The sequence below is a fragment of the Mastacembelus armatus genome, unplaced genomic scaffold (assembly GCF_900324485.2).
Source record: "Mastacembelus armatus unplaced genomic scaffold, fMasArm1.2, whole genome shotgun sequence".
Lineage (NCBI taxonomy): Eukaryota > Metazoa > Chordata > Actinopteri > Synbranchiformes > Mastacembelidae > Mastacembelus > Mastacembelus armatus.
The window spans coordinates 2,121-13,737 of NW_022872867.1; the positions used below are offsets into that span (position 1 = coordinate 2,121).

The 11,617-nt window shown below is 40.9% G+C and overlaps 1 protein-coding gene across 1 annotated transcript; it reads right to left on the reverse strand.

Moving 5' to 3' along the window:
* Window positions 1-713: 713 nt before the first annotated feature.
* On the reverse strand, window positions 714-11,063 carry LOC113133380 (uncharacterized). Its single transcript, XM_026312174.2, has 4 exons — window positions 10,883-11,063; window positions 1,913-1,967; window positions 1,454-1,813; window positions 714-1,261 (listed from the first exon to the last, which is right to left on the reverse strand). The coding sequence occupies exons 2-4, from the start codon at window positions 1,959-1,961 to the stop codon at window positions 1,038-1,040; spliced, it is 633 nt and encodes a 210-aa protein (XP_026167959.1). The 5' UTR covers window positions 1,962-1,967; window positions 10,883-11,063; the 3' UTR covers window positions 714-1,037.
* Window positions 11,064-11,617: the final 554 nt, after the last annotated feature.

Sequence of the window (11,617 nt, forward strand, 5' to 3'; positions counted from 1 at the left end):
GTTGAGCTTCAGTCCCACACAGTGACTTGAGACTTGGACTCTGAGATTTAGGACTTGGGAACAACCTTTGTTTGACTTTTTAGTGCATCAACATGAAGGAGAAGAAATATCTTTTCCTACAGTCAAAAACCAAAGCTCTTTATGAAGCAGCAGGACTTGGAGAGTTGCAGAAACAGCTTCCTGACTGTGAACCTTCCTTCATATTTAATGTTGGAGTTTCTAGAAGTTCCAGCTCTGTACATGGAGCGTGTGGCTGTCATGCTGTCGTCCTGCAGCCTTGTTGAGCAAAGTGGAAACAGCTAAATCCTTCAAAGTAAAAGCCACTGAAGCCAATGATCTGTTTGGCTGTGAACCAAAAGGCTGGTGGATCCAGGCCACCAGGAACAGAGAGGTTAGTCCAGAAACCACCAGGTGGAATCATCTCACAGCAACAACCTGCTTTATTGGACAAACTGATTTTATTTGACTCCAGTTCAGACTTTTATTGTCTTCATTCACAGAATGAATTAAAATAAAGAGATAAAACAATGAAATATAAAGTTATTATATTTCCAAATTAGTGTTGTTCTATTTACAAATGTACACAAATATCAATGTTTGCAACAATAGGAACAAATACAAAATGTAACATACATAAATAAAACAGAGCAACAATATGAGCAACAGGAAGGAAAAGATGTGTTTTTCTGTGTTTTCTTCTTTGAAACATGGAACATACATGAAGCATCAATAATGGACCAAGTAAAGATGGAGAACGCTGTTTCCTCCATCAGGTCCATTATTTTTCTGTATCAGCTGTGTGTTCTGGCTTTTATACTATGGCCACTTCCTGAGCAACAGGAAGGAAAAGATGTGTTTTTCTGTGTTTTCCTCTTTGAAACATGGAACATACATGAAGCATCAAGTTGCTGCTCAGGTTACCTGCTGGTTTGTCTGATGTGTCCTGATGTGCAGTTTTCTGACCTGCAGCCAATGACAAACCACTGATTTCTGTCTGAGCTGGAAAATGGACTTTAGGGTTGGTCTGATTCTGTTGATCAAACGAGTTCCTCTGATGCAGAACCTGAGCTGTAGTTTCTTTTTCTTCTGGAATCTTTTTTTCCAGTCTGATCCTTATTGAACCAACAGTAACACACAGTCAGTCCAGCTGCTGCTGCTGCTGCTGCTGTCAGTCCCAGTCCACAGATGAGGACGATCCATCTCCAACCTGCTGCGTCTGGTCTCTCAGGTTCTCTCTCAGGTTCAGACCAGTCCCTCGCTGCTGTAAAGAGACAAATCAAATCTGTGTCTTTCATGTGAAGAAACAACTTTTCTGCAAGAAGGACGTGAATCAGTTCAGTTCAGGCAGAGCAGGAAGGATTGTAGTTTCCACAATACTTTTCTTCTCTGACTCTTATTTAGCAAAAAGCTGCTGAAATGAATCTGTGAGGAAAGTTTCACTGAACCAACTTACCTGTGACGTTGAGGCGACAGCTGTTATAGGCTCTACCACCACCTGTCTTCACGTGACACAGGTACAGACCAGAGTCCTCAGTCCTGAGTCTGGACACATGAAGTCTGACTCGTCCTTCTCTGAGGACGTCTTTGTCAAACTGGACTCGTCCTGAAAACTGTTTGTCCTGAGACTCTGGGACCTCAACACCCTCATGTAGATGAAACAGGACTGGGTCTTTGTCCTCAGTTAACAGTTGACAGAAGATGTAAACTGCTGAGAGAGACATGTGAGCTGTGGTTGTGAAGGTCCAGTCCAGTGTGATGTCGTGGTTCTCCTCTGCCTGATAGGAGCTCTGTGTCACATTCACTACAAATGTTCCTGTTGAGGAGACACAGAGGGAAAGTGACGACCACACACACTCACAACTTGGATTATTTTGGATTTCCAATTGATTTGAGTTAGTGGATAAAAACTGACCCCAGGTAAAGGGGGTCAGGCTGATGAGCAGCAGGATCCAGCAGACCATCTTCTCCTGTCAGAGGAGACACAAACACATGAGGTCAAAGGTCAAAGGTAGAAGGAGGAAAATCTTTAATCATTGACTTTTTAAAAGAGACAAGATGCAGCACCAACTTTTAAATAATGTTTTTCAAATATCTTTGGGTGTTTTCTTGCATAGTGTTGTTCCAGCTTTGTCAGAAACCAACATCCAGAACTCCTGGTTTCAAATCTGAGCCCCCTGTGACATCACACATGGGCTAATTAACATATTTAGGCCCCGCCCACAGCAAAGAGAACTCTTCCTAAACTATCACTGTATCAACACAGTCCTGGAGTCATTAGCTCCAGTGCTGTAAAGTTCATAATACAAGTCACTACATTGACCCTCAGACTCTGAAGAATCCAATGGTCCATGGTTGAACTTTCTTTTTCATGGTAAAGTTCCTGGATGTCTGGGTAAGATATAACTTGTGTTCTAACCACTAAGTTCTGCATCCCTGCTAATGATTGTGTGATTGTTCTTGTGAGGATGCATTTAATTAGTTTATTTTATAGCTGCTGAATAAATTATCCTCTGTTATTCTCATCAAGACAAATGCTGCATGTATGAAATTCACATTAATGTCAAAATATAATGTGACAGTTTGTTGACCAGTGTTGACAATGTCGTTGACGAAATATTTTCGTTATTTTCGTCAACTACTTTTCACTGACTAGATAAAAATGAAGTAATGACATTTTCGTTAACTAATAAAAACGAGACAAAATGTGAGTGAGGGACGTTTTTTGTAAAAGATCCAATCAGAAATAATCAAAAGATGCACGACAGATCAGACAAATCATGGCCACTCTCCTTTAGTTACAGGTTAACAACAGTTAAAACAAACTGACTCGATATATTGCAATGAAAACGTTATTGATGTCATGTTAAACGTATTATCGTCCTATAAGCTGCTCAGTAACATCCACCATGTTTACCTTCAACTGGCGCACAGGGCGAGGTGCGATCCAGCTGGTCCAGGTCCACGACAAATGTTCCCATGACACGGACAAACACTCAGCGAGGACTGACTGAGCTATATATATATCGTCACTTGGGTATGCGTCACCTGATGTGGAAAGAATTTGTGACCTAACCATGGTTACTGTTGCTATCAATCACAATCTGCTCAAATAGTTTTTACATTGCCCTTTACGTGTGTGTGTGTGTGTGTGTGTGTGTGTGTGTGTGTGTGTGTGTGTGTGTGTGTGTGTGTGTGTGTGTGTGTGTGTGTGTGTGTGTGTGTGTGTGTGTGTGTGTGTGTGTGACATAACACTGAACATATATATAATATTATATTATACACTAACCATTTTCAAATGATCAATATTATGTTAATATCTGACATTAAAGGCCTCCTCAATAAGAAGAAGAGGACGTTCATGGCAAGAGACAAGGAGGAACTCCGAGCCGCACAGAAGGAACTCAAGAGGAAGCTGAGAGAGGCAAAGCAGCTCTATAGAGACAGAACAATATCAAAGAGGTGTGGAATGGGATGAAAATAATGACTGGTTATAAGAAGTCGCACACTGCTGTGGAAGGAGACTCAAAGTTTGCTAATGAACTTAACCTGTTCTTTAATAGATTTGACACCACCTCTGCTTCTTACTCTGACCCAGTGTCCTCACACACCATCCCTCCTCCCTCAACCACCTTAGCTGATGCCTTGGGGTCTCTTCACATCCCCCCACCCAACATCTCTGCCAATGCTGCCTCCCCATTGCCCACTGATACCATCTCCTCTATCAGCAGCCATACAACATTGAAGTATACCTCACCTCCAATAACTCCTCCCCTGCCCTCATCATCTGACTCCTCATCAACACAATACACAGGCCCAGTCTGTGCCACAGAACGGGGGAGGAAGGAACTAGCTAAACTAAAGTCCAACAAAGCAAAAGGACCAGATGAGATCAGTCCCAGAGTACTTAAGGTGTGTGCTGGACAGCTTGCAACTTAGTCTGGTTCTGAATCTGAGTCAAAGTGTGAAGACCATAGGGACCAGCTGCTTTGCTGCTCCACTTTGTTCTGCTTCAGCTGAAACAACATCTTCATAGGAAACTGTTCTACAGAGGAACCAGTGAGTCTGTTCTGTGCTCGTCCATCCCTGTGTGGTTTGGTTCAGCAACCACAGAGCAGTGCTAACTGGATGTGTGTCACCAGGTGTGAACTCCTGTTTGTGTCTTAAAGCAGCTGATCACTGATCACTGGGATGAACTGATTCACCAGGAAGGTTTGTCTTTAAGTACCTGCTGTGTAACAGTCACCCAGGTTTGTTCATGGTGTTTGAGAATGTTCAGTGTGTCATGATTGCCTCAACTCATTAAACAAAATTATGTTTATTTGTGCCCAGACTGAATCAAATAGTTTCCTACTGAGTCATATTTCAGAATCAGAATGAGCTTCATTGCCAAGTGTCTGTGTACACTTGCACAAGGAATTTGTTTAGGTACGTGGGGTTACTCCAGTGCAAACAGACATAGATACAAATAGAGGACAGGAGGGGACAAGGACTGTGTCAGTTAACTTGCATGAGATGTGGCAGTCCATAAACAGATCTGGTCTAGCAACCTGTAATAGGCAGGTAGTAACAGATTACTGTTCTGTTCTGTTCTGTAGTCAAACCTGTTTTACCTCTTAGCTCAGAGTCAGCTGGACTTGGAACAATGTGCAGGGTAAATATTTCACACAAGTCAAAAGGAATGCAGGGAAAGTGACTGTTCTCTGTCACACCCGTGGTTTGTTTGTGTTCACTGTGTCTGCTGATGGTGATATTACTGTTTCTCCTCAGTGAGGTGTGTGTTGTTCTAGTCAGACTTTGGTCTCAGGGTTTAGTTTAATGCTGCTGCATGTTGGAGAACGTGACAAGAACAAGACAAACAGACATTATCTATAACTGTGTTGACCCTGATTCCCACAGCCTGAGAAAAGAACTACAGCCTGCTCCAGTTTGAGGGTCTGTTCTTTTCTCAGGCAGGACGTGATTTATCAAGTGTTCCTCTGGACGTCTCTGGCGTTTCTCCTTCTCTGTGGACATGCTCCTATCATGCCATGCTTCCCTGGTGTTCCTCAGGGCCTTCGTCCTTTAGGGCTCCACCAAAAGGAGCCTGAAAACAAGAGGTGGCAGAGCTTTCACTGTGGTAAAATGTGGATCCAAAGACCTGAGCAGCTTAAAACAGCAGAGTCAGTGACGTCCTCTAAGGAGGCCTTTCCTGATTTCATTCTAATGGCTGTTATTTGATTTGGATCTTTTTATTTGGGTTTCATTGTAGTTTTATTTCTGCTTGTTGTGTTTGTAGCAGTTTGTAATAAACACACTTATTAAGCTGAAGCTCAGCTGGAAATGATTTAATTTGTTGTCATATTTTACAAAGACAAACACCAGTTTCAGGTAATTTGCCACTTTATCATCTGACAGATTTCTAGACTAAGGTCAAAGGTGAAACCACAGTTGAATGTTTGTACCAAGACATTACAAAGTGACTGACAGGGGGAGAAACATTATGAACTGGTCCATGAACTGGATGTTGTTATGTCCTGGTTAGGTCTAGAAGGAGCTGAGTGTGATCAGCTGGGTGTGGTTTCCTGTTGGTTATAGTTTAAACATGTGACCTGAACACAGCAGCACTAAGTCGTTGTTATTGTTACAGTGTCACAGGTTTTCTGTCACAGACTGAAGGAAACAGGAAACAGTGTGGTAGAAATTTCTTTAAGTTTGAGAGTTGCTAATTCTCAGAAAACAACCACAAGTGTGATGAATCATCTCAGGTTTAATCACGGGCCCGGAGAGGACGTCCTTGCAGAAAGTCCTCTCCCGTCTGTGTTAAAAGACCAGTTTATATACATTTTGACTAGAAAGGGGTGGACTAATCTTGAACAGACTCCACATGTTTGTTCAGGTACTATCTTCAGTCTTCTTACCATCAAAGAAACAAATTGTTGACAGTTATTTACAACCTTCTACCCTAAAACACTAAACCAATAAACAGACAGAACCACATACCATGAAAGGGTCAAGCAAACATTCAACCCCCACATTGATTTAAGTTAGTGACCATTTGTTCTGTTGTAAAATCCTCACAACAGTCAGATTTGCTTCTTATTGGTCAGAGTCAGTGGAAAAGGATGAAGATGCAGCAGTTCTTCACCAGTTCTTCACCAGTTCTTCACCAGTTCTTCACCAGTTCTTCACCAGTTCTTCACCAGTTCTTCACCAGTTCTTCACCAGTTCTTCACCAGTGTTGCCAGTTTCTGCTACTTCTTATGATCCTGGGCTGTAAAAATGTGCCTCGTTGTCTCGTGGGGGATCTATACATGACTGCTTTTATATGTTACTGATCGCTACCAAGTGACTTTGTTCTCCAGAGTCTTGTGATGAGTGAAACCAAACATGTACATACTGTGTATCATTGAGCTGATGTGTGATATCTAGTACTGATATTATTTGGACTGGTTTTTATCAGAGTGGGCGGGTTTTCACTACTGGGGGGGTTTGTCAGTGGGATCTGGAAACTTTGGGACTTGAGTTTCTCTCATAACACAAAATGTTCTGGAGAGAACTTTGTTCTTGTTCTCGTGGAGAACGTCTCAGCCTTAACAGTTCAGTCGTTTATTGAGGTTGTTCAGGTTCAGAAATACTCATGTTCATGTTACTGGAGACACTGTACAATACAATCATTTTATCTTTTATTTACTTCAAAAATAGATATAATTGGTCATTGAACACGTCTTTCTCATTATAAATAATAATAAGGATTTATTTACAAAGGTTTATACTTTAACAGACTTTTAACGCCACCTAGTGGAGATAAATCCAAACAGGAGCATCTCAGCCTCACTGGGTCTGAAACGACTAGACAGTCCTTGTTCAGGCATCGTTTTCCCATCTGCACTGGGCCTGAAAAGACTCTGGGTCCGGTGTTCTGTCGAGTCGCACTACCCTATCGAAAAATGCTACCCCAGTAATATTAACTAAATGGGCAGGGGTCGCATGATTTGACAGTCCATGCTTATATTTTACCACAGGTAGCATGGACTGTCAAATCAGGCTACCCCTGTAATATTAACTAAATGAACTATATAATTAGATTTTACCACAGGTAGCATGATTCGATAGGGTAAAATGGACTGTCAAATCATGCTACCTGTGGTAAAATATTAGATTTTATATATATATTTATATTATATACACATTTATTTTTATATATATTTATTTTTATATACAAAGATACTACAAAGATATGGTGCACCACTGTCTTTGTGATATTGGGCACATTCAAAATGTGTCCAACCATTACAGGAATCACACTGCACCTGAAACCAAATCAATAAAAAGGCATGAAGTACAAAAGACTCCACAATGAACTAAATTCTATGGTAATACACACACACATTTGTGAGTAAATTGATCATACAAAACACAAATGTTTATGTTACTTTACCATTTCAATGATGCTCTTGTCAGGATCATCTTCAAGTGAGGCTCACACCAGGCAGTAATCATCTGCATTCCCTAAAACAATGTTTTCATAAGGTTTTAAACAGAAGCAACTTCACTTATTCCATATTAGTAAATAAATGTCACACTGCTCATATTTAGGTTTGTAGTAATAACACAAATATGTTTCATCAAGTATTTATACACACATTTAGTATACATAGTATACATTTAGTATACATCTTGCTGAGACACTAGTTACATCTGAATGTATTTCAGGTTCTCATCCTTTACTGTGAATGTGGAGGCACCTCCTAAGATTTAATGTTATACCCAGATGTGTGTATGTTCCCAGAGAGATGGAGTCGTACAATTCGTCCCAGCTGTTCTCCACAGCTATGCAGAGAGACGGATTAACTTTATGACACAGCAGTGTGTTTATTGTCATTACACGATACATATCTCGTTATAACAAGAAAAGTATTGACAAGGCAAACTGCTTAAATAGCTGAGATGACGATAACAAGAAAAGAACCTACAGAGGAAATAGGTTAAATATACTGAGCAGTTGGTAAGTTTGTTTCTCCTCATTTAACAGTAACAAATATGATCGACTTAATCAAGACAAAGTAAGGAACAAATAGCTGCACTGGCTAAGGAATGAAGAGCACACAGTTTTTAATGACGTGTTTAACTTTTAAATTAAAAATGGTCTTAAAATGTGCAGCAACAAACGCATTTATAACGAGAGACGCTTGTTTAAAGATGACACTCGCTGCACGTTAATATCAGCTAATTCCTTATTGCTGAAAATGTACATACAAATATTTCCATGTTTACAGGTCAGAGTGAGGAATAAGAATAAGACAGACCAGCACCCACTGCGTCATTGGAAGGTAAATATTAAGATAAACCAAATCATTTTTACTCTTTAACTGTGATTCTACATTGATATATTGTATCTGCAGCGACGGTTCAGTTCTATTAGGATGTTTTAGAGGGAAGTCTGGGTCATGTGGCAAATGCAGGACAAATATATGTCAGCATCCCTTAGCCCCATGACTCTGCATGTTCTTCTCCAGCAGTTTTATTTGGAAATGGTGATAGTCCATTACTGTTGGCCTGACTGGACTTTAGTTCTCATTGGTTTCTAAGATCTGCCTAAATTTGAAGATCTGTCAGCCTTTGGTTTGTGTGTCAGCATCTGTCCTGTCCAGATGTTTCAGTGATGCAGAGGTAGCCATCCCAGGCCCACCACACATCTCTGTATTATTGTAATGCTGATTCATCACCATTCAGAGCTGAGTTCAAGATCCTCCTCCATACATTCAAGGCCATCCGTAACCTCGCCCCTCCCCATCTGTCTGACCTCCTCCGTATCACCACCTCCTCCCACTCCCTTAGATCCTCCTCATCCATCCACCTCACCGTTCCCTCTGCTCGCCTCAGCACCATGGGAACTCTGGAACTCACTACCTTTGGACATTGCAAGATCGACTCTCTTCCATTGTTCAAATCCAGACTCAAAGCTCACCTGTTCAAAGTGTCATATTCCCTGTAAGTACACTGCTCCATGTTTACTCTTCTTTTATTGTGTTTTATCATTGTTTCTTATTGACCTTGTTTTGTAAAGTTTTTTGAAAGGCAAGAAGTGTCTTTAAAAAAACGTGTGAAAAAGCAAAACAGAGACAAAGACGAGGACAATATGGGAAGAAAGCATAAGTAGCTTCCCATATTCTGGGAGCACCTTTAAAATAGTTGGGTTAATGAAACTTTATTGCTATTATTTATTATTATATTATTTATCTTTATTATTATTCTAAACACCTTAGTTGTTTCCATGGATGTGCTCGTCCTGTCCTTCCCAGCAGCTTCAGAACTTTGAAGACACTGTTGTTCCTCCTGCTGCCTCATTCCAGCATCTCCACCTCTGCATGAACCTGTTTTTCATAATTATTAAATACAGTCTTAATGAGACAAACTCACCTGACCTTTGTTGCTATTGTTTTCCACTTTTAATTACTAGCTGAACATTTTGTTTTCCTCTCCACTGTCACCAAGTGCTGCTCATAAGGGATTTGTTGGGTTTTTGGTTTTTGTCAAGTGCCTGGAGATGATTGACTTGTGATTTGGTGCTATACAAATAAAACTGCATTGAATTGAATTGAATTAATGTGTGAGCTGACCTGAAGTAGCCTGAAGTATTGTGTAGTTACTGAGGAACGACTGTTACTAAAATTGTTTCAGACCCAGAGAGACTTTAACCTGGTCTGAGCTGAGACCTGATCCAGTCTGCTGCTGAGGAAAACGCTGTTCTTGAAGGTAAGAAACATGTTTGTGTCTGTTCTCGTTTGTCATCACCACGATCGTAACAGACTTGGTGAATGTAACGTCATCACGTCCTCAGGCTGTGATCCAAATACTGTTTGTCCAGCCCCAGGGGGCTCTGTGGGTCTGTGGGTCTGTAGGTCTGTGGGTCTGTGGGTCTGTGGGTCTGTAGGTCTGTGGGTCTGTAGGTCTGTAGGTCTGTGGGTCTGTGGCTGGAGACAATAGAAAAGTCTTCCAAGTGAAGGCTCAGGGTTTTTTATCCACTAACTCAGACTTGAACCACTATTCTAAACACCTTAGACCTACCTGTTCCCTTGTCATGTATTGTTCCCAAGCCCAATCACTACTACTAGACATTAAACTGTCCAGTAATAATCAGCAGTCAGATGTGGCTGAACAACACAAACACGTCAGACAGTCCAGAGCCTGACATGAGGCTGACAATGGCTGGAATAACTTCCGGCACAAAGACCAACAAACTCAAAGACACATTAGGAAACATGGTGGAAAAACTCTATTGGATACAACGACTGAAGAATCCAAGTGTTACTGTTTTTAGTTCAGATACAAATCAAGACTAACAACGCAGGTCCACGTTCACGCTGAAGGAATGCGCGCTCCCGAAAGGTAAACTACGTCACAACAATAGCAGTAGGAGGGCACGCAAAATCGCGGAAAACCTCTGAAAAATCAGACTATGAGGCAAAAAGAAAGCGCAGCTTTTTGGTTTCATGGACTTTCACTTAGAAACAAATATTGAAGTTGATTATTGTAATTTTACTAATTTATGCAGTTGTTGTAATTTGTGTTTTAACTCATTTTTGATTGATGTTTTGTTTCTTTTACATTATTATACATTAAAAATAATCTCTCTTTTAGTCGGGCTACTTAAATTTATTTTGGGCTACCAAACACTGAAGAGATTTTGAAGGGATTTTGAAATTTTGCGAGTCCTGAGTAAGTTTAGTTACTTGTTTTCAGCTGATCAGCGAGTTGACCAGGAATTAATTTGCAGATGGAAAATAACCCGAGACAAAATAATCTGAACGATGAGAAAGTTCCTGTTGGTGCTGGACTGGAAGAAGGACCAGTCTCAGAGTCAGAGACCAGACAAGATCCAACACCGTCGGACCGGACTCACCTGGTCTGTTTCAGTCCATCTCCAATGAAGACTTCTTACAGTCAGACGTGAAACCGAAGTAAATTTAAATTTATATCCACCTCATTCGACAAAGGAGCCGTGACTGTTCCCATGTGACTTTTCAGACAGTAAGAAAAACAGCAGCTTTAGATCAACTTCACCTGTTACACAGGAAACAGCGACCACAGTCAACTCTGCCTTCTACATATAAACAGACCGATGGGGGGAGTGCGAAAACCATAGAATGTAATACCCGGAACAGAAACAGCTCTAGCAGCGGATTTGGCTTTTTTTTTTTAAACCGCTTTTCTACCCCCATAAACCAAACAGGCAGGAACCATCAGCATCTTCGTGTAGAAAGTCCTTTGGCAAAGACTTTGGCTGATGCTGAGTTTTATTAAACTTTGTGTTCCTCACTTTGACCTGTAAACATGTAAATATTTGCATGTTCCCTCTGGCTTTTCAGCATCATGAAGGAATTAGCTGATATTAGTGAGCAGCGAGTTTTCTCTCTAAAAAGCGTCTCGTTATAGCGTCAGTGCGTATGTTGCTGTACCTTTAAGACCATTTTCAGCTTTAAAGTTAATAACATCATTCAAACTGTGTGTGCTCTTCATTATTTTAGCCAATGCAGCTGTTTGTTCCTATTCAGTGACTTGTGTTAAAACAGCTGCTCAGTGAGCGTCATGTCAGCTATTTAGTCCAACATCAACATGACCCATGTGCTCACCAATG